At 35.0% G+C, this 20,827-nt stretch overlaps 1 protein-coding gene across 1 annotated transcript in view; it reads left to right on the top strand.

Annotated features, from left to right (window-relative positions):
* The window catches only part of PHF3 (PHD finger protein 3), an 84,530-nt gene extending 65,296 nt beyond the window's left edge, over nt 1-19,234 (top strand). The window contains 11 exon segments of the mRNA XM_047733086.1: nt 1,977-2,124; nt 2,206-2,342; nt 2,345-2,361; nt 3,955-4,071; nt 5,921-6,052; nt 6,843-6,978; nt 9,400-9,595; nt 10,603-10,750; nt 13,377-13,466; nt 15,716-15,911; nt 16,371-19,234. Of these exon segments, the coding sequence (XP_047589042.1) occupies nt 1,977-2,124; nt 2,206-2,342; nt 2,345-2,361; nt 3,955-4,071; nt 5,921-6,052; nt 6,843-6,978; nt 9,400-9,595; nt 10,603-10,750; nt 13,377-13,466; nt 15,716-15,911; nt 16,371-18,493 (3,440 nt within the window). The 3' untranslated portion in view covers nt 18,494-19,234.
* The last annotated feature ends 1,593 nt before the right edge of the window (nt 19,235-20,827 follow it).

Genomic DNA, 20,827 nt, shown 5'->3' with positions numbered 1-20,827 from the left:
TGAAAAATGGTCAGATTCTGATATATTTTATAGTAGAATTGGCAGAACTTGCTGTTGGATTAGTTATAGGTAGGTGGGTAGGTGGGTAGGTAGGTAGGTAGAGTCTTAGCAGAGGATTAAACGTTGGTGCCATTTATTGAGAAAAACAGATTTGAGGAGGAAAATTGAAAAATTATGTGTGGGTGTTTTAACTTTGAGCTGCCTTTAAGATACCCAGGTAAGGATGTTTGAGTAAATGTTTGGCTCATAAGTCTGGAGCTTAGAGAAGACTTCAAGGGGTTGTATATAAACAAGAGATTTCTCAGTACATAGTTATTTAAAATCATGTACTTAGATAGAAACATCTATTAAAGAGTTTGATAAGAGGCAGAAGCACAGTACTTGGGGGTCATATCAGCATTTAGAAGTTGAGAAGACAAGAGGTTCCACAAAGGAGACTAAAAGCTGGTCTATGAGGTAAGAGAACTAAGGGACCATGATGAAGTTTCAAGAAGGAGGGAATGATCAGTTGTGTTCAGTGTTGTCTGGACATCTAATAAGGAGCATAGATTGTATGTGATTTAGTGAAATGGAAATCATTGGTGACCTTGACTAGAATGGTTTTGGTGGAGCACTGGGAATGTAGTGGTTTATGGAGGAATGGAAAGTGAGGAATCAGAGATACTGATTACTGTTTTAAAGAATTTTGCTTTTAAAGGGAACAGAAGTGGTGTGGTAGTTAAAGGGATATGCGAGGTACAGAAATTTTTAAGGGAGATACAGTGTGTTTGGAAGACTACAGGAATGATCCAGTAGAGAGAATTTGGTGATGTAGTTGAGGGCTTCAAAGTCCATGAAAAAACAAGAGGGGATGGGATTTACATAGAAGGTTGCTCATAAAAAAGGACAGGTTACCCATTTTAATAGTAGGGAAGATGATTGTATATGGTAGGAGGGCAGATAGATGCAGGTAGGCTAGATTTGGTGATGGGAAGATGTGATAGCTGTCATTTTCCTGTTTTCTTAGTGAAATAATGAAGTGAAAAAAATCAAATGAGGTTGAAGTTGGGGAAGGAGGTATTGTTGGTTTGACAAGAAAGGAGAAAAAGTGTTAAAATAGATGTTTTGAGACTGGGAGAGCAGATTTACTAAGAAAACTTAATAAGATTAGGACAGCAGATTGTTATCTACCTCAGATTTGTGATTATAAATTTAAAGTGAGATCTGTTAGCATCAGTGTTTATTTTTCTCCAGTTGCCTTCAGCTGTTTGTAGGCTATTTGGGTAAAGGATAAAGTTGGCTTTTATTGGGTTTGTGGTTTTGCAAATGCAGGTGTTTTAAAGGAGAGAGGATAAAAGTGTTTAGTATGCAAGGGTATGGTAATAATGTTGTACTGTCTGATCAGAGTTGCTTATGTGGGAAAATGAGGACATGAATTACAAAAATGATAGATTTAAGAATTGATGTGTCAGTTGGTGAGTTGGGGGAGTAGTGCCTGGCTGGCCCAGTCAGAAGAACACGTGATTCTTGATCTTGGGATTGTGAGTCAGAGCCCCATGTGGGGTGTAGAGATTACTTCAATAAATAAAACTTTTTAAAAAATGGGAAAAAAATAAAATAGGAAAAGTGCATATGCATTTCATAGCTTTAGGCCACTTTTTAGTCACTTAATTTGTCATTAAAATTCATTTAAATTAGAATTTCTCTTTTTTTAATTGAGGTATAATTGGTATATAACATTGTTAGTTTCAGGTGTATGACAATGATTGGATGTTTGTATATATTGGAAAATGATCACAGTAAGTCTAGTTAACATCTGTCACCATACAAAGATTAGAATTTAAAAGTCAGAAATACTTCAGTATGGAATATGGGTTCTGATCTTATTTCTAAATAGTGATTTTTAATCAGTCAGTTTTGTTTGTAAGCTTATATTATGCATTAAAAAGGAAGATGTCTTTTTAAAAACAATGAGTTTTGATGATTGTTTAAATTAGGGGCTCATGAGAAGCAGGAGATAAAAAAGAAGAAAATTGAAAAGGGAATGCCTAATATGCATCCTCCTGCTACTTCTACTTCCAAGCCTTCTGCAGATCAGATCAGACAAAGTGTCAGACATTCTCTCAAAGACATTCTTATGAAAAGGTAACACACATTATTATATAGAAGATTGAATAATATATGTTTCATGTATTTGAAGAATAATTGAATTATTCTAATTTTAAGACTTACAGACTCAAATTTGAAGGTGCCAGAGGAAAAAGCAGCAAAAGTTGCCACAAAAATTGAAAAAGAGCTTTTCTCTTTTTTTCGGGACACAGATGCTAAATATAAGAATAAATACAGAAGTTTGATGTTCAATCTGAAGATCCTAAAAACAATGTAAGTATATTTTGTTCATGTTATAGATATTTATGCTTCCAGCTTTCCTGAATACATTGGAATTTAAGATTGTAATACAATAGATCTATAATTTATTTCTTCAAGTGAGATGGTCATTTTAATAGTCTTTTGCTACAGAACTGAGATTATGAATTCTGCATAGTGGTGGCTAGTGTTTTATAATGAGTGTATTAAAATGTAAAATACTAAGTCTGTCTTAACCTGATTTATGGGACTTTTCTTTTTGTCCCTTATTTAATCCAATTTATTAAAAATTCATTCATATGGGGGTGCCTGGGTGGCTCAGTGGGTTAAAGCCTCTGCCTTCCGCTTAGTTCATAGTCCCAGGGTCCTGGGATCGAGCCCCATGTCCGGCTGTCCGCTCAGTGGGGAGCCTGGTTCCCTCTCTCTCTCTCTGCCTGCTTCTCTGCCTACTTGTGATCTCTGTCAAATAAATAAATAAAATCTTTAAAAAAAGATTCATTCATATGTATTCTTTAAAATTGCTGTTAAACCAAAATTCATAATAAACACTGTATTGGTACTTCTGATTTAAATCCAAAAAAGTACTTTAAAAAGTACTGAAAGGAGAAGTAACCCCTGATCATCTTATAAGAATGAGTCCGGAAGACTTGGTTTCTAAATTTATTTTCTCCTTAAGAAAATAAATTACATTTAGGTAAAAAAAAAAATTAAAAAAATTTTTTTTAATATTTTATTAATTTAAATATGATTTTAATTCTAAATATCTTTTAGCAGGGAAGCAAACAGTCACTTGAACTGTTAATCATTTCCTGCATTTCTTGTTTGTGTCTTAGAGGATATTTAAAAGCTGTGTATGTGTAAATACAAAGTCCTTGTATATTTGCTTAAGTTTTATAAGATTTTCACATAATTGATAACAGTTTGTCAATTTGTGTAACGATATTTGCAATAGATAGAATGTGATTTGAGGTATACTAACAGCTACTTAAGAAAAATCTAGGTTATACAGTCTGTCGTTATGGTCCAGGGGGTCAGATACTTCTTGAATTATATAGTCTGGAAGCTTTTTTTCAGTAAGTAAACGTTTATTTCCTTTAGGTTTCTTTCGTGCAGTGGGTTCTTTGCTCTGAAGTCCTCTCTAAGCCAGTTAGAACTCAAACATATGAAATCTTAAAAATATGAAAGACAACACATTCAGTAAAGTTTTTTCATGCAGTACATTGCTATACCACAGGTTGGCTATTGTGACAGTGTGTTTGTCCTTGAGAATACTGGGAATATTCTGAGATGTCAATTTTGGGGGAAGTGGGGAGTGGGTAACAGTCTCAATAGAATTTTTGGATAGATGTAATGGTTCTACTATACATACTTCTCCACTATGTGTTGATTTTCATATGAAAGATAAATTTTGCTGCCTTAGATGATAAGTTCCTAGAATACAAGGCTGTCATTAAATTTCTCTGTAGTAGATAATGTATAAATCATTAAACATTTGTAAATCAAGTTTTGAAATTACATCTTTATTTATTACAAGTTTTTATACAACATGTCTTCCTTATTTTTAAAATCTTTTTCTCCCTCTTAATTCTCATCTTTAAATATATCCAGATATTATTTAAAAAAGTACTGAAAGGAGAAGTAACCCCTGATCATCTTATAAGAATGAGTCCGGAAGAGTTGGCTTCTAAAGAGTTAGCTGCATGGAGACGGAGAGAAAACAGACATGTAAGATTATCTATGACTATGGGTTTGACTATATCAGAACCTATATTTTTCAGCCGTAGGGGAAATAAACACAGAGGTAATTTAACACAGAATGCACAGTAATACAAACTTCTTGTTCCATAAATTATGTATCCCCATTAACTGGGTTCTTAAATCTTGTTTTTCTTTTATCTCTGCTGCTTTTTTTCTCATTTTTTTCCAGTTATCAGATTACATAATAAACTTTTATTTTATTATGTCTTGTACATCAGAAAGATGGGAAAATAGGCACATCTTAATCGCATCTGTACTTTTCAAAAACAGCATTTGAAGGTGTTATGAATATTGGTAATTTGTAGCACTAGATTTAAGTCAGAATGAAAATTTTTTAGATGTGTAATCCCTTACTGTTCAAAAGCTCAGAAAAACAAGGTTTTCTTTCCCTTAACTTGTTTATTGATAAAACCTGATCCAAATTGGCATGTATGAATGTTCATATCTACAGAAATGTTGTGGGCTTAAATAGCTCAATCCCTGTTAAACTGAGGTGTTGTGTAACTTAAATAGTATGTGTACCATAGTCCATTTTTAAAAGTAAAAAATTCTGAAAGTAACCAGTGCCACGAGTTTTAATTTGGGGGTTCTGAACTTTGAAATACCTTAAAGATTAAGTGACTATGTGGCTTAGGATTATTGTGACAGTGAGATGACCACGTTATCCACTATTTTGATTATAGAAGCCTTATAATATTAGCTTTTTGTTCTAGAAGATACTGGTTACTAATAGTTCATATGAACTCTGCATTATTTACCTGATTCTTCTTTCCATAATACTTGCATCTCAGACATTAAGCTTCATGTAGGTCTTTTGCCAAAACTAATTTGAAGTACAAGGCCTTGATTTGATATTCAAATATTTCTTCTACTTTCACCCTGTGTAATTTTTCCTTTTATGGTGAAAATAGTATCACCTCATCTTTTTTCCCTCTGTATCCCAAATATGCCTCTCTCCTGCTTTGGAACTGTGGCTGCAAGTACCATCTGCTTTGGAAACCAGCTTGTTCTTTCTTTAGGCCTTAATCTGATTTTTTTCTTTAAGGGATGATTTGCACTTAACAAAGGCAAGCTTAATGACTAGACCCATCTTTACATTTCTTAACCCATTGCACTCCTCACTACTTTTCACTAGTTCTTGCTACACCTGCTTAATATTTTTTTTTTGTCAAATTTGTTCAACTAAATTATCATTGTCACAAAGTAATGCTTAGGAGACAACTGATAGGGTCTACCTGATAATTTTTGGTGTTTGAATAAACTTCCATTATTTGAGGGGGATGTTAAGAACGTCAAGTTAGGAATCTGAAGAAGATAATTCTCATTTCCCTGGCGGCAGCTGGTAAAAAACTAAATCAGAAAGCCATAAATACCATGTTTCCACCCTTTGCAAATTACATTGCACTTCAGTTGCCTCTGATTAATTTACATATGAACTTCTCAAGACTTATAACCCCAGCACTTAAAATAGTCTCTGGCATTTGTAAGTACTCAGTATGTGTTTGTTGTTTGAGAGACCATCTAAAATCGGGGCACCTGGGTGGCTCAGTGGGTTAAAGCCTCTGCCTTCGGCTCAGGTCATGATCTCAGGGTCTTGGGATCGAGCCCCACGTCGGGCTCTCTGCTCAGCAGGGAGCCTGCTTCCTCCTCTCTCTCTGCCTACTTGTGATCTGTCAAATAAATAAATAAAATCTTTTAAAAAAATTAAAAATCATCTGTTATGTTTTCATTTTTAGATAAGCTCTTATTTAAAGCTGTACATTTGGAAATATGTATATGTTAATTGTGAAATGTTTCTTTAAAATATTTCATTTAGACCATAGAAATGATTGAGAAAGAGCAGAGAGAAGTGGAAAGACGACCAATCACAAAAATAACTCATAAAGGTGAAATTGAAATTGAGAGTGATGCCCCAATGAAAGAACAGGAAGCAGCCATGGAGATTCAGGTAAAAATAATAAAAATGCCATGTTCTGCAGTGCTTAAAACATGAAGATTAAGGAAAGGTTGATTTGTCGAAAATGTTCTTAAAGGTGAAAGAAGAATTTTTTTAAAAATGTATATGTTTTAAAGTTCATTTTATTGATCCCATGGTTTTTTGGGAGTGTTTAACAATACTCTTTCTCTGGATGTAGTGTGCAGACTACCTGCATCACAAGCACCTGTTAAACATTTGTTAAAATGTAGATTCCTAGGGTCTCTGTGACTTGGTGAATTCTTTAGTAGGCCTAAGTAAGTGCTTCTTAGGTAGACTGGTGTGAGAGCTTGGTACAGCTTTTTTTATTTTCAAATATCAGTGAGGAAATAATACAGAATCTTGTTAGAGGCCTTAAAGAATGAGGTATGTCTGAGGTTTTGCTCTACTTTAAGTAATAATTAATATCTAGCATTTATTTTTTAAAGATACAGTGATTGGGGGGGCACATGGGTGTTGCATTGGTTAAGCAGCTAACTCTTTGATTTGCTCAGGTGGTCTCAGGGTTGTGAAATTGAGTGTTGCATCAGGCTCTGTGCTCAGTGTAGAGTCTGCTTGAGATTCCCTTCTCTCCCTTGCTTTCCCCGTTTGCTTGCTTGCTCTAAATAAATAAATAAATAAAATCTTTTTTAAAAAAAATACTGGAAAACATATGAATGGAACAGTTTTCATTTTAGAAAAAATCAGTATGAAATAGAAGTTGATTTTAATAATTAGGGCCAAATTTGCTAAAACTTTTTACTCTTTTTTATTTTTTTTTAAGGAACCTACAGCTAACAAGTCCTTGGAAAAGGCAGAAGGAACTGAAAAACAAAAAGAAGAGATTGATTCTATGTCCAAAGATACCACTAGTCAACACAGACAACATCTTTTTGATCTTAACTGTAAAATTTGCATAGGTAATTGGAAATTTTTCTTTCTGAAATGTTGCTTTCGTTTTGGAAGAGAGATACTTGTATTTGTTATTTAAATAGGCTTCTGTTTTCTGTAAATTGGGGATGAGGTATCTGCTCACTCCCATTGAGGAGTAGCACAGTTTTGGAGTGACTGGTCTTCAGAGTTGAGGTATAGTTTGATACTGTTCTATACTTTATGATCTAGAATTAATTGTACTATGTAAGATCTGATCTTAACAACCTTGCGGCAAAAGACTAAAATTTAAGTATTAGAGTAGGCATCAGAAATGTTGGGCATTTATGATGGTACTGTCATTTATTAAGTGAAGGAATAAAATAGCATTCATGTCTTATTATCACCTATAAAAAATGAAACAAATCCCAAAATACCTTTTCTCTAGTATTCTTCTATTTGGTATTGAGTTCTTGCTGAGCACTTTATGGTGCAGGGAATATAGTCGTGAATAAGTCAGATCTTATCCAGGCTTTAAGAGAAACTATAGCCTAGTGAGAAAGACAGGCAGGTGATGACTTGGGTTACAGAAGTAGTTACAAATGTATTTAGTTAACAAGACCCAGTCTAGACTCCCGGGGTGGGGCGGGGGAGACTGGGCTGAGGAATCGACATTTAAGCTGAGTCATGAAGGTTGAAAAGAGAGGGGAACATCATTCTGAATACTGGGAATGGCATGAGCTTTGAAGTGAATTCGAGAAGAGAAGAGAGGGATATGAGTTGTTTGAAGAGCTATTTGGAGATCACATCTTGTAATAATACCTTTTTGCCTTTTAGACTTCAGTTGTGACTTCTTCGTAGTAGTGAAATCAATTTAGTAAGTAGTTACTAGCATTTCAAAAACAAAAACAAAATAGAAAGTACCACAGTGAACTGCACTTATAAAGATGAGTACCATTTTATGAGACTTTAGTTCCAGTTACTTTTATCATAAAAATACATATACACACATATACATACACATGCACACACAAACCCACAGAGATACATGTGAGTGTGTGTATTTAAGTAATGGATCATGAGATAAAATACTACTTTCCCAGATCATGATCAGAAATGCTAAAAATCTTTTGTAGCTGCTTTGAAGATTTTGGTCTTTTATCTAAGAGCAGTGGACAGTGACTAAGGGGTTTTTCAGCAAGGGATTGATGTGATCAGATTGGTATTTTATGAAGATATCTCTGACTTTGAGAAGAATTACAGTGGGAGAAGCCAGGAGAGGAAGGAGAGAAACTCCATAGGAACCCTTTGCACTAGTCCAAGTGGGAGATGAAGATAGTTTTGATTAGAGTGGTCATTGGAGATAGAAATAAGTGGAGGCTTTTGAGATACTCACATTAGGTATTATCAGTAGGTTTTGGAGGTTGAGTTGACTACCTTTAGGGCATAAAAAATGGGGATGTAATAAAGAAGAATTTAAATTATATTCAGTTTATTGTTAAAAATTAGAGGATCAAGAGTTTTGTAAATTCTGGAGATGTGGCTCTCAATTTTTATTTATTTATTTTTTACTGTTGTATGCTAAGGAATGATACATACCTTATTCGGTAGCATGAAAAATTCTTAGGTTAATCTATTTGCTGTCCTCCATCATTGGATCAGAGGCTAGATGAAATGTATCACAAATTAAGTAATTTTCCTGTAATAAAAGTAATCCTACTTTCTCAAAATTGTGTTAACATTTTATAATCTGTACAGTGGTAAAGACTTAAAGGGCAGAATATTTTTAGACTTCATTATTCTTAAAGAAAGCCATCCATGGTGTAGTAGTATTTTTAAGTACACCCATTTAGTTATGTCTTAATAAAAAATATTCTTAGTTATTTCTATTAATTTTAATCATTTCTGTGGTAATACTTCAGTAAATTTAATGGTAGCACACAAAAATATTTGTTAAACACTATTAGACCTAACCTATTTTCAGAAAGTTTGAGTGATTTTTTTTTCCTTCTTAATGCTATAGCCTAAAACCAGTGTCATTTTTAAACTTTACTAATATTTTTCATGTTTAGTAACTAAGCACTGCAGTATGCATGTATGTCATGAGCCGCTGCTATATGTAGCACAAAGTAGGATACAGAGTTGTTTTATTCAGTTCTTCTCAAGACTTGGAATTTGGTATAGTTTAGTTAAAAATTACTAGGGAATCAAGAGACTGACTTTAGGTTTTAGTTATAAAGTTTCCATTTCAGCTTATTTAAGTTACTTAACATCATCTTTTCTTAATTTTCACATCAATTAGAGAGGTGTACTACAATGCAGTTTGAAAGATGATAGTTAAAAATTACCCCAGGAAATCTAAGGTTATGCAGCAATTCAGTCAGAAAAACAATAACGTTAGAAGCAAAATGGATGAAGTTATAGAAATTTCAATTTACAATTTGGTTTATTTTCATGTCGTCTTGTGTTAGGTCGAATGGCACCACCTGTAGATGATCTTTCTCCAAAAAAAGTTAAAGTTGTTGTTGGAGTATCTCGTAAACATTCAGATAATGAAGCAGAAAGTATAGCAGATGCACTGTCTTCAACCTCAAATATTTTGGCTTCTGAATTCTTTGAAGAAGAGAAACAAGAGTCTCCCAAGTCAACATTCTCTCCTGCTCCACGGTAATTTTCTCTTAGCCACAATTTCTATAATCATCATTATAGATCTTTGCCAGTTTATACTTGGAGGTCTTCAAAAATAAAAAGGTAACTTAATTTCTTAGGAATCTTTCTTTTGAGAAAGTAACTAGCTCTTCTGTTTTTGCCTCGCTGGACTGTCATCGTCTGCCATTTACTGTGTGTGACTCCCCTGCCGGGTCCCAGGCACAGTCCCTGACCCTGCTCCCTAGGGTTCTTGCTTGCTGGAAAACCAACTGAGAAAGTGGCCATACTCACACGAGGTTTTATTTTATGAAACAGTGACTCTCCTTCCAATGCATATTAATTTCTTAATTTCTAAGTCACCTATTCAGTATTAAATATGAAATTCAGGGTAGTGAAACGGAGATCACGTCTTTAGCTGGCTCAGTGAATTGGCTCCCTTGAGTCCGTGTCCCTCAGCGTGGCAATCCTAGGGGGTCGCCTGTCTAATTCAGCTGACTGCTGGCTTTCAGACGAGGTCAAGTAAAACAAAACAAAAACAAAACCAAAAAAACACAGTTTGCCTCTTTGATATGCCAGGAGAGAGAGAGAAAGATCTGTTTTTTCACTTGGTAGAACATACCCAAAAGCAAAGCAGTACTTCTTAAACAGTAAACTAATTGAGATAAAAGAATAAGACCTAAAATTAATTAGAGATTTGAGTCTGTATGTGGGGACTTGACATTAAATTGTTTAATTAATGTTGGTCCCAAGAGGCAGGAGATAGCAGTTTAAGAAAAATTGCTTGTACTTCTCTGTACCTTCATCTAAGCCAACCCGTGAAGGATGATTTTGAAAATGCAACCATGTAAGGTAAATATGAATGTAATTTTTTATAAAAAGTGAAAATCGAAACTCTTTAATCAATAGTCTTTACATATTTTGGCTTTCTTGACATGCTAAAATAGAAATAATTGATGACTTAGTAGAAAATGGATTTATTCATGAGCAGATCTTTAAGGCTGAAAATTTTTAATGTCGTGTTTTAGTCCAGAGATGCCTGGAACTGTTGAAGTTGAGTCTACCTTCCTGGCTCGATTGAACTTCATCTGGAAAGGTTTTATCAACATGCCTTCTGTGGCAAAATTTGTTACCAAAGCCTACCCAGTGTCTGGTTCCCCCGAGTATTTGACAGAGGTACTGTGAACTTTTCTGCCCTTTTCTGCTCGGACTGACGTATGTGTTTCTAAAAGCAGTAGGAGAGAAAATAATATTACAAATAATAAAGATACTAAATGATAAATTTATTTTCATTCATAAGAAAAATATTGATTGTTAATGAATGACAGTGATTCTTAAACCGTTCAATTAATGGAACTGTGAGTTCATAAATGGAGTTTATGAACTGTGGATAACTATGTTCTGAAAGTTCTAAACCCACATGCCCTGTACTCTAAAATGTGCTTTCCTTTGTAAGAGAATTAAAAACTAATGAGCGTCTACTTGGATTACTTGAGTTTTTCTTTAAATATAGATTTGATAAAATATTAACCTACTTAATATGGTCTTGAGTGTTAGCCTGTCAGGAAGATTTTTCCTTGTGGATAGTTCTTCTTATTGTCCTGTTGCTTATGTTTCCCCAGCTGCATGACTACCTTTCTTAACTGTCTCTTTCTGCGAATGAGATATAGGTTATAGTTGAAACATTACAGCGAGTTGACAGTCTCATGAGACCAGTGACTGTAGATCCTGCAGGTACCCTGGGTTTATACCTGAAGGAATAGGAAGGAACTATTACATAATATTTATGGAAAATAAACAGTTGGACTATTATATTATGATAAATTAGAAAAATACGACATTTTTGAACTATTTTGAAGAAAGTTGTATTTTTCTGTGTTTATGCAGAAGGAAAATAAATCATGTGTACTGTATTTTTGTTGAGGTTATACTTTCTTTATGTTCATATCTAACATTAACTTTCCCCATTCATTCTCAGTCTGCTGACCATGAAGGCAAAAATTAAAAAAAAAAAAATTCTTTTTTCCAAAAGCCTAAATTGTATTATATACCTGTTTTTGTTTTTGTTTTTTTTAAGACTGACATAAACTTTACTTTTCTTTGTATTTGGCTGAAATTAGTTTTTTAAAAATTTTTATTTTTTAGTATTTATTTATTTATTTATTTATTTTAAGATTTTATTTATTTATTTGACAGAGAGAGATCACAAGCAGGCAGAGAGGCAGGCAGAGAGACAGGAGGAAGCAGGCTCCCTGCTGAGCAGAGAGCCCGATGCGGGACTGGATCCCAGGACCCTGAGATCATGACCTGAGCCGAAGGCAGCGGCTTAACCCACTGAGCCACCCAGGCGCCCCTTAGTATTTATTTAATAAATAATTGTTATTTATTAGAGAAAGTACTTTTTTAAATTTAAAAAATATTTAATATATAAATATTTATTAGCGAGAGAAAGCACAAGCAGGAAGAGTGACAGAGGGAGAGGGAGAAGCAGACTCCCCTTGAGCACAGACTCCATCCCAGGACACTGAGATCATGACTTGAGCCGAATAAGGAATTGAGCCACCCAGGTGCCCCTAGACTGAAATTAGTTTACATGTAATGTGGCTTAGCTAATGCTGACCGGTTTATTTGTTTAGCATTATGTTTTATTAAACAACCTAATTATTACTTTTATATATAGTTTGCTTGGCAAGTAGTATTTTAGAAACAACTGATTTTTATAAGAGGAAAATTAAATGGATCCGTGTTCTTCTTTTTGAACAAATCTACTTAGAAATGTTGTCTTTGAGCATGTGGGTGGCTCAGTTGTTAGGCATCTGCCTTCGGCTCAGGTCATGATCAGGTCCAGGGATCAAGCCCTGTATCGAGCTCCCTGCTTAGTGGGCAACCTGCTTCTCCCTTTCTCACTCCCCCTGCTTGTGTTCCTTCTCTTGCTGTGTTTCTCTTTGTCACATAAATAAATAAAATCTTTTAAAAAGGAAGAAGAAGTCCTAAACAATGGAATTTGATTTTAAACAAAACTATTCTCCTTTCTGAGCCAGTTTCTATGTGGTTGCTTTCCTGAATTCTACCTCTGCTTTCTGCTTATTTTTAGTTTAGGACTAAAATCCCAAATAAATATTTAAAGCAATTAATAATTTAAATAAATGTAATTGAATTTAATATCAATTAATTGTGCTTTTTATGAATTTTCCCAGCTTCTTAGAAAAATAGAAATTTACTGATTAGTTTTAAATATTTTCAATTACATAGTTAATTGATTTTATGTATAGTCATCTATTTTCAGAAAGATTCTACCGTTTAAAAAATGTATTTGCATTATTACAGTGTTATTCTCTACTGTGTAAAAATATGCTCTATAATTAAATTTAATAACTTCTGAAATCCAGCTGTTAATGATTAAATGATGTCCTTGCCCATTATCACCAAGAAGAGGGGGCAGGATAGGAGGTTTGAGAAGAAAAACAGTATCTCTAATATTCTGAAATCTGTTGTATTCTTTCTGGATTGTCAGTTTGTCATATGTTTGCCACTACCCCATTATGGTACCTGTCTTTCCTGCTGAGAACTGACATGACCTCAGATTCAATCTCAGTGGTATCTTGGGTACCCACTTTAGTTATTTGGAGTTGACATTTGAGGTAAAGCCTGATTGCTACCCCTGTACTTTATATTCTGTGATACAAATTTTTTTATTTACTTGTTTTTTATTACCATTTCAAATTAGTCTTAGAGCTAAATTTAAATGAATGATGACTCTTATATTCTGTATATGTTGCTTAACTTCATTTTTTTACTGTAGGATCTACCAGATAGTATTCAAGTAGGTGGCAGGATATCACCTCAGACAGTTTGGGATTATGTTGAAAAAATTAAAGCATCAGGAACCAAGGTAAGGAAAATGTCTTAAGTTATACCAGCATAAGAGAATATTTGAAAAGTAAATCACTGAGAGTGCTTTATGCAGGATACCCTGGGGAAAGGAGCCAATACAAATTCTAAATCTACATATTACACCTAACATAACTGAACTAAACCCATTTGCTAAGGCTCAAAACAGCCCAGCATTCCTTTTGTGGGTTTTTCTTCCTTTCTGGTTTGCTTTCTTAGTGATATCTTTGTCAGTGTTCTGGAGGAAAGGTGTTAGAATTAAGTATTGAGATTCCTCCTGGAATTTTTCCTTGCTTTGATTATAGACATTTGTTTACTTAGGGTATAGACTAAGCTGCTGCAAAGAGAGACCCTAAAAGTATAGTGGAGAATACAGAAGTTTATTATTTATTTATTTATTTATTTAAAGATTTTATTTATTTATTTGACACAGAGAGAGAGAGATCACAAGTAGGCAGAGAGGCAGTCAGTGAGGCGGGGGGAGGAAGCCTGTGAGCAGAGAGCCCGATGCAGGGCTCAGTCCCAGGACCCTGAGATCATGACCTGAGCCGAAGGCAGAGGCTTAACCCACTGAGCCACTCAGGTGTCCCAGAAGTTTATTTTTTAATAGGTCAGTGTTTCAGAGTAGTTCCAGGCTCTGGTTTTATAGGATCATTTGGGGACCAGTCTCTTATTGCTTGGCTGTTTCCAAGAGTGTTATCCTTATTGGTCAACCATGGTCAAAGCTGACTTATCAGCCTCAAGTGGAAGAATGAAGAATGCCTGTCTAGTTGTTTTAAAAGCAAGACCTGGAAATTCTTGTTACCATTTCACTTCCCTAAATTCCATGGGCAAGAACTTTTTAGTAATGTAACTTTACGTAAGCTGCTTAGGAGGCTGGGAAATGTAATCTCTGGAAATGTTGTGTCTATTAGATGGTGATGTGCCCAGCTAAAAGTCTTCTTTTTGTGATAGGAGGAAAGGAAGAGAATAGATAGTTGGTGATAATTAGTAGCCTCTATCACAATATTATTTTTTTCTTTTCTCTCTATTTTTTAATCATTTCTTAAACTTGTAAAATAGTAGTATGCAGAAAAATTTACGTTAGAAGAAATTCTTTTTCCCTCCATGGATGATAGTACCTAGTATGTTACAGGCATTCAAAAAATTAAATAAGGGAACATTAATTTTTATCTTTTTCTTAAGATTAAATATGTCTAGTAAGATTAGAAATAATTCAAAATGGATGATCTCAAGCTAAAAAGAATATATATTTTCAATAACTGATTTTAGAATTTAAATTGATACAGTGTTAGAATACAAATACACTTTAAAGCACTATTAAAGTGTTATAATATTTATTTGCTATTACTTTCTCATGATAGTAAAAGTCATGGGAAAGCATTCAGAAGGTGTTACCCTTGGCCGTTTTGGGAATCACTCTTGATCTACCCATATATTTCTGCCTAGCATTTTATAGTATACCTCCTTCCTGATCTGATTGAAACACTATAATAGTTGGTACCTCTAAAAGAGGACAGTTTAAATGACCTTTTATAAGAGACAGAGCCGTAGTTTAGCTCATTTGCACGTTTCCTTTAGGAACTTGAATCAATTTAGGCTTTGTAGCAGTTCTGGTTCTCTTCTTCATGAGCAAAACCTTCATGAAACAAAACCTAGAACCCAGAGGCACACAGATAAGTTCCCAAGTAAGCCAAATGAGTCAACAAAATTTATGGCCTTTGTGTATTTGAGTTTTGTCACCCAGCCTCTTTTATTTTTAAATCCAGTCCCTGTAAGTGGGATTCTCAGTGGATTTGAGTGTTTTTGTGTACATGGCAGGATGGTGGTGGTAAGTGATACTAATTTTCAGTATGCTGAAAACACGGGCAGCCCTTTGTGAAGGTTATAACATATAAATATAAAAACATATAAACGAGGAGATAGTGTAGACACTGAAAGACTTGGGTTTAAATATGTTTTCTATCACTGAAAATTGTGTCACCTTGAGCAAATTAATTATGTTGGGACTCAGTGTCTTATGGGACACCTTCAGATGAAACAAATATATCAGTGGATCAACAAAGATCTTTTCCCAAGAGTTGCTTCTCTTTACTATTTTTATCTGCATTTAAGTTAGTATAAATCATGTTATTTGGTAATCATCATTATACAGTTTACTAGACTATTACTAATTGGGAAATGATATTTAAAACCAAGCTCTTCTTCAGGTTATTGTTTTCAATAATCATTTATTATTTTCTTGAATAGGAAATTTGTGTGGTTCGCTTCACACCTGTAACTGAAGAAGATCAAATTTCTTACACTTTGCTGTTTGCATACTTCAGTAGCAGAAAGCGCTATGGAGTAGCTGCGAACAACATGAAGCAGGTTAAAGATATGTACCTTATCCCTTTGGGTGCTGCAGATAAAATTCCACACCCTCTTGTGCCTTTTGATGGACCTGGTAAGTACACATTTTAGTAATAGAGTATGAATAAAATAAAGTGGGAGGTGAGACCAGAGCAACAAAATGGACTCTGCTTTCTTTCTCAGGTTCCAGCCCTCTAGACCTGACTTGACAGGGGCAAGCCCTACACAATAGGCTGTAATAAGCTCGATGCTAAAATGTACCTTTATTAATGGTTGAAAATGACTTTAAAAATTTTTTTTATTTTTATTTTATTTAAAAAAATTTTTTTAAAAAAACATTTATTTAACATGGTGTGCATGCACACACAAGCAGGGCGGACAGGGAAGGGGTGTGGCAGGGAGAGGGAGAGGCAGGCTCCCAGCCTAGTAGGGAGCCCAGCATGGAGCTCAATCCCAGGACCCTGGGATCATGACATGAGCCGAAGGCTTAACCGACTGAGCCACCCAGGTGCTCTGAAAGTGACTATTAATTGATGTTTTTTATTTCACACAGGGCTTGAACTGCATAGACCTAATCTATTGTTGGGCTTAATTATCCGTCAGAAACTGAAGCGGCAACATAGTGCTACTGCTAGTACTAGTCATACAGCTGAGACTTCTGAAAGTGTACCAGTGGCTTTGCCACCTGATAAAAAAAGTAAAATAGATGTTTCCACAGAAGAAACACCAGAGGAAGAAAATGACTTTTTTAATTCTTTTACAACTGTATTGCATAAGCAGAGAAATAAGCCTCAGCAAACTCTTCAGGAAGATCTTCCAACAGTAATTGAACCTTTAGTGGAAGTCACCAAACAGGAGCCACCAAAACCTCTAAGATTCCTTCCTGGGGTATTGATTGGCTGGGAAAATCAACCTTCTACTCTGGAATTAGCAAATAAACCTCTTCCTGTGGACGATATACTTCAGAGCCTTTTGGGCAGTACTGGTCAGGTATATGAACAGACTCAATCAGTGATAGAACAGAACACACTCAAAGAAATTCCATTTATAAGTGAGCAGGCTGACCCCAAAGCAGAGAAAATAGATAAAGTGGAAGCAACTGATGGTGATGCCAAGGAGGGAAAGGTTAAAGCAGATGATCTTTCAGAATCTACAGGTAATTCAGTAGTAGGAGAAGAAACATCAGTAATGGGGTCTTCTTCCATTTCTCCTGGACCTTTGACAAGTCTTAGCCTCAGAGGTAAGCCACCAGATGTCTCTACAGAAGCATTCTTAACAAATTTATCAATTCAGTCAAAACAGGAAGAAACTGTGGAGAATAAAGAGAGAACATTAAAAAGACAGCTGCTGCAAGATCAAGAGAATAATTTGCAAGATAATCGGACTTCAAATACTAGTTCTCCAGGCAGGTCTAATGTAGGAAAAGGAAACATAGACAGTAATGTCAGCTGCAGTGAAAACCTTGTTGCTAATACAACAAGATCCCCACAGTTTATCAACCTGAAACGGGATCCTAGACAAGCAGCAGGGCGAAGTCAGCACGTAACTGCTTCAGAAAGCAAAGATGGAGATAATTGCCGGAATGGAGAGAAACATACCCTGCCTGGTCTGTCACACAAGGAGCACTTAATAGAACAAAGCAATGTAGAGGAAAAGTTGTCTTCTGTGGAGAAAAACTCATGTGTTCAGCAGGGTGATAATTCAGGGGTTGCACAAAACTCACCGTCAGTAGAAAATACACACACTTCTCAAACAGAACAAGCAAAGCCCTTACAGGAGGATATTTTAATGCAAAATATTGAAACTGTGCACCCATTTCGAAGAGGATCAACAGCAGCATCATCTCATTTTGAAGTTGGAAACACTTGTCAATCAGAATTTCCTTCTAAAAGCATCAACTTTACTTCCAGAAGCACCAGCCCCAGAACAAGTGCAAACTTCTCACCCATGAGGCCACAGCAGCCCAACCTTCAGCATCTCAAGTCTAGCCCCCCTGGATTTCCATTTCCAGGGCCTCCTAATTTTCCCCCACAAAGCATGTTTGGATTTCCACCACATTTACCACCCCCTTTACTTCCCCCTCCAGGGTTTGGCTTTGCTCAAAATCCCATGGTTCCCTGGCCACCTGTTGTTCATCTGACAGGCCAGCCACAACGTATGATGGGTCCCCTTTCACAAACATCAAGGTATATAGGTCCACAAAATTTTTACCAGGTTAAAGACATTAGAAGACCAGAAAGGCGCCATAGTGACCCTTGGGGTAGGCCAGATCAACAGCAACTGGATAGGCCATTTAATAGGGGTAAAGGAGATCGACAGAGATTTTATAGTGATTCACACCATTTGAAAAGAGAGCGACATGAAAAAGAATGGGAGCAAGACTCTGAAAGGCATAGACGCAGAGACAGAACCCAAGACAAGGACAGAGACAGAAAAAGCAGGGAGGAAGGGCACAAAGATAAAGAGAGGGCACGGTTATCACATGGTGATCGAGGAGCAGATGGAAAAGCAAGCCGGGATAGTAGGAATGTAGACAAGAAACCAGATAAACCTAAAAGTGAAGACCATGAAAAGGACAAAGAACGAGAGAAAAATAAACATAGAGAAGGAGAAAAGGACAGAGATAGGTACCATAAAGATAGGGACCACACTGACAGAGCTAAAAGCAAAAGGTAAAATTCGCAGGCTGCTTCAAGATTACATTTAAATAACTGAAACGTTGTATCTAAAAACTTTATGATTGCCTGCTAGGATTGTGCCATCTTTTAAATTTTTAATACTGGTGGTTTGCAGAACAATGAAATCTGTGTGTTGGTGCGGAGTGCGCTCTGTACCAGTGCCCGTCATCCTTTCTTCATACCAACTGTCCCTAGTTCTAGGAATTTAATATTTTTAAAAGTTTTACATTGCTGTATATTCAAAGATTTGTTTTATTAATATGCAATAAAGGCTTAGAAATTTTAGTTTTATTCCTTACTTGGTAAATATGGTTAACTATGGAATATATTTACTGCCTCTAGTGAATGTCCTTTATATAATGACTAATTTGAGAGTAATGTGTGCTCTGTAAGTTTGTTTTAAATTGCACTGTTTTTAAAGAAACTGTAGAGGAGCAACAGAAAGCCAAGCAACTTCATAATCAGATTATATTAATCATTTAGTTGAGCAGTTTTTGACTAAGAATCAGACGCCCAAGGAGTACTTTTATTGCTTTAATCTGCACTCATTGAAGGCATTTATTACCATATACTACAACTTTGTGGTAGGCCATTTTTTTCCTTTTCATTTTTGGCTCTTTGGAAACTTGAATACTTAAGCTTGTACATGATCTTGTGTTTTGCTATCCTTTTTACTGTAAAATGTAAATATTTTAAGGGATATTTTGATTCTAAATATGATAAAAGAATTTCTCACCTATTTTGTGTGTGTGATTTGAAATTCAGTAGTAAACGTATTTCTTCTTTAAAGCTTTATCAGATACTAAACTCTTTTTCTGCCAAGTACACACAGATAATAGCTCTCTACATTAGGCAGTAGATGAGGGGCAAAACAATTCTGTGTCATGGATTACAGGCTATTGAGATAAACCATAGGATTCTAAGGAGGTTAGAATTGAGAACTACCAATGAAAAAGTGTGTAGGTATAATCCAGCGTATAGGTACATTTCTGAAAACTTGTATAACATCAAATTTTTTGGTGCACTAATCATTACAGAACTTTAAAAGAAACATGGTGTGAATCTCTAAGTTGTGTATTTAACTCTAATTTGTTGGTGGAGAGAGGGGTAACTATAGTTCTGAATGCTAGTTTTGCTTGAAATAGCACACAGAGGCTATTGTTAATCCAAATTTAAGTTTATTCACACTCTAAATTACTTACTGTACTGCTATAATTTAAAGCAATGCTAACACTTGAGACCAAAAAAGAGAGAGGGGGAAAAAACCCAGTGTTTTTGCTCATCTATATTAATGAAGAAAAATATAAATCACTTCACAAAATTAAAAAGATTAAAAAAGATAGTTTGTTTTCTTAAAAAGTCTAAAGATTACAGTTAAAAATAGCTTTTGAAATTTAATCAGCTTTGATAGTCTCACTGGAGAGAAAAGAGTGTAAATTCAAAACCAAATATTTTGTCTACTTTGCAATAATTTGCAGCCCTTTTTTTGGTTATTCTTATCCTCTGAAATTAATCATCATAAAAGTTCTGAAATAGAGGACTTGTATTTAAATAAAGTGTGTTTAATTTTGGTCTACTTTTCTTTTGGAAATTAACTTGTTAAAAAACTAGTCAGTTTGTAAATAAAACCTAAAGTCGTCATCTGCACTATTATGAAATTATTTTCAGGGTTTTACTAAAAAAAAAACAACCCAAAAACCTCAAACCAAAAGTTAGCTTTTTGATTTCACAGACGTATGTTGTTAGTAAGTCTGCTTTCTCTGATTTATCTGGTTGTGGGGTTGAGCAGACAGACACTGAATTTTTTTTTTTTTTTAACAAGGTACAAGTAAAGAAGAATGGGTTAAGCAATGGAAGAAAGTCATTAAGTTAGTTTTTGATTACTTCCTAGTAGTTTCTTGTATATATTGTTGCAATGCTTGCTTTAAAGTACTTTATATATCACCAGAACATGATACATTCCAGAGGCCCCTATTAGTAGTGGTGACCATCTTCTGGGATTACAGGTCTAAGTGTTAGATCCAAGTTTGTTGATCCCTCGATGACTGAAATATTGTGGAGAGTGGGCAAAGTATAGGCATATTGACAGATTTACTTATGAGGAAAAAGGGAAAAATAAAGTTTTCGATGAGAAGTAGATCCAAAGACATTCTCAGTCTTTAAGTCTCACCTATAACTAGCCTTACTTAAATGCGAGTTAAATGAAGTTCATCTTTATTTATCCTGTCTTAAGGAAAACTTGCTCTTTAAAAACAGTCTGATGCTTTTTAAATAAATTTAGATCCATCCTAAGATGGTTTATACATACCTCTGTTAAGTAAAACGTACCAGG

The sequence above is a fragment of the Lutra lutra genome, chromosome 6, assembly GCF_902655055.1.
Source record: "Lutra lutra chromosome 6, mLutLut1.2, whole genome shotgun sequence".
NCBI lineage: Eukaryota > Metazoa > Chordata > Mammalia > Carnivora > Mustelidae > Lutra > Lutra lutra.
Note: the sequence above shows the minus strand (reverse complement) of the source record. Positions and strands in the feature narration are given on the sequence as shown.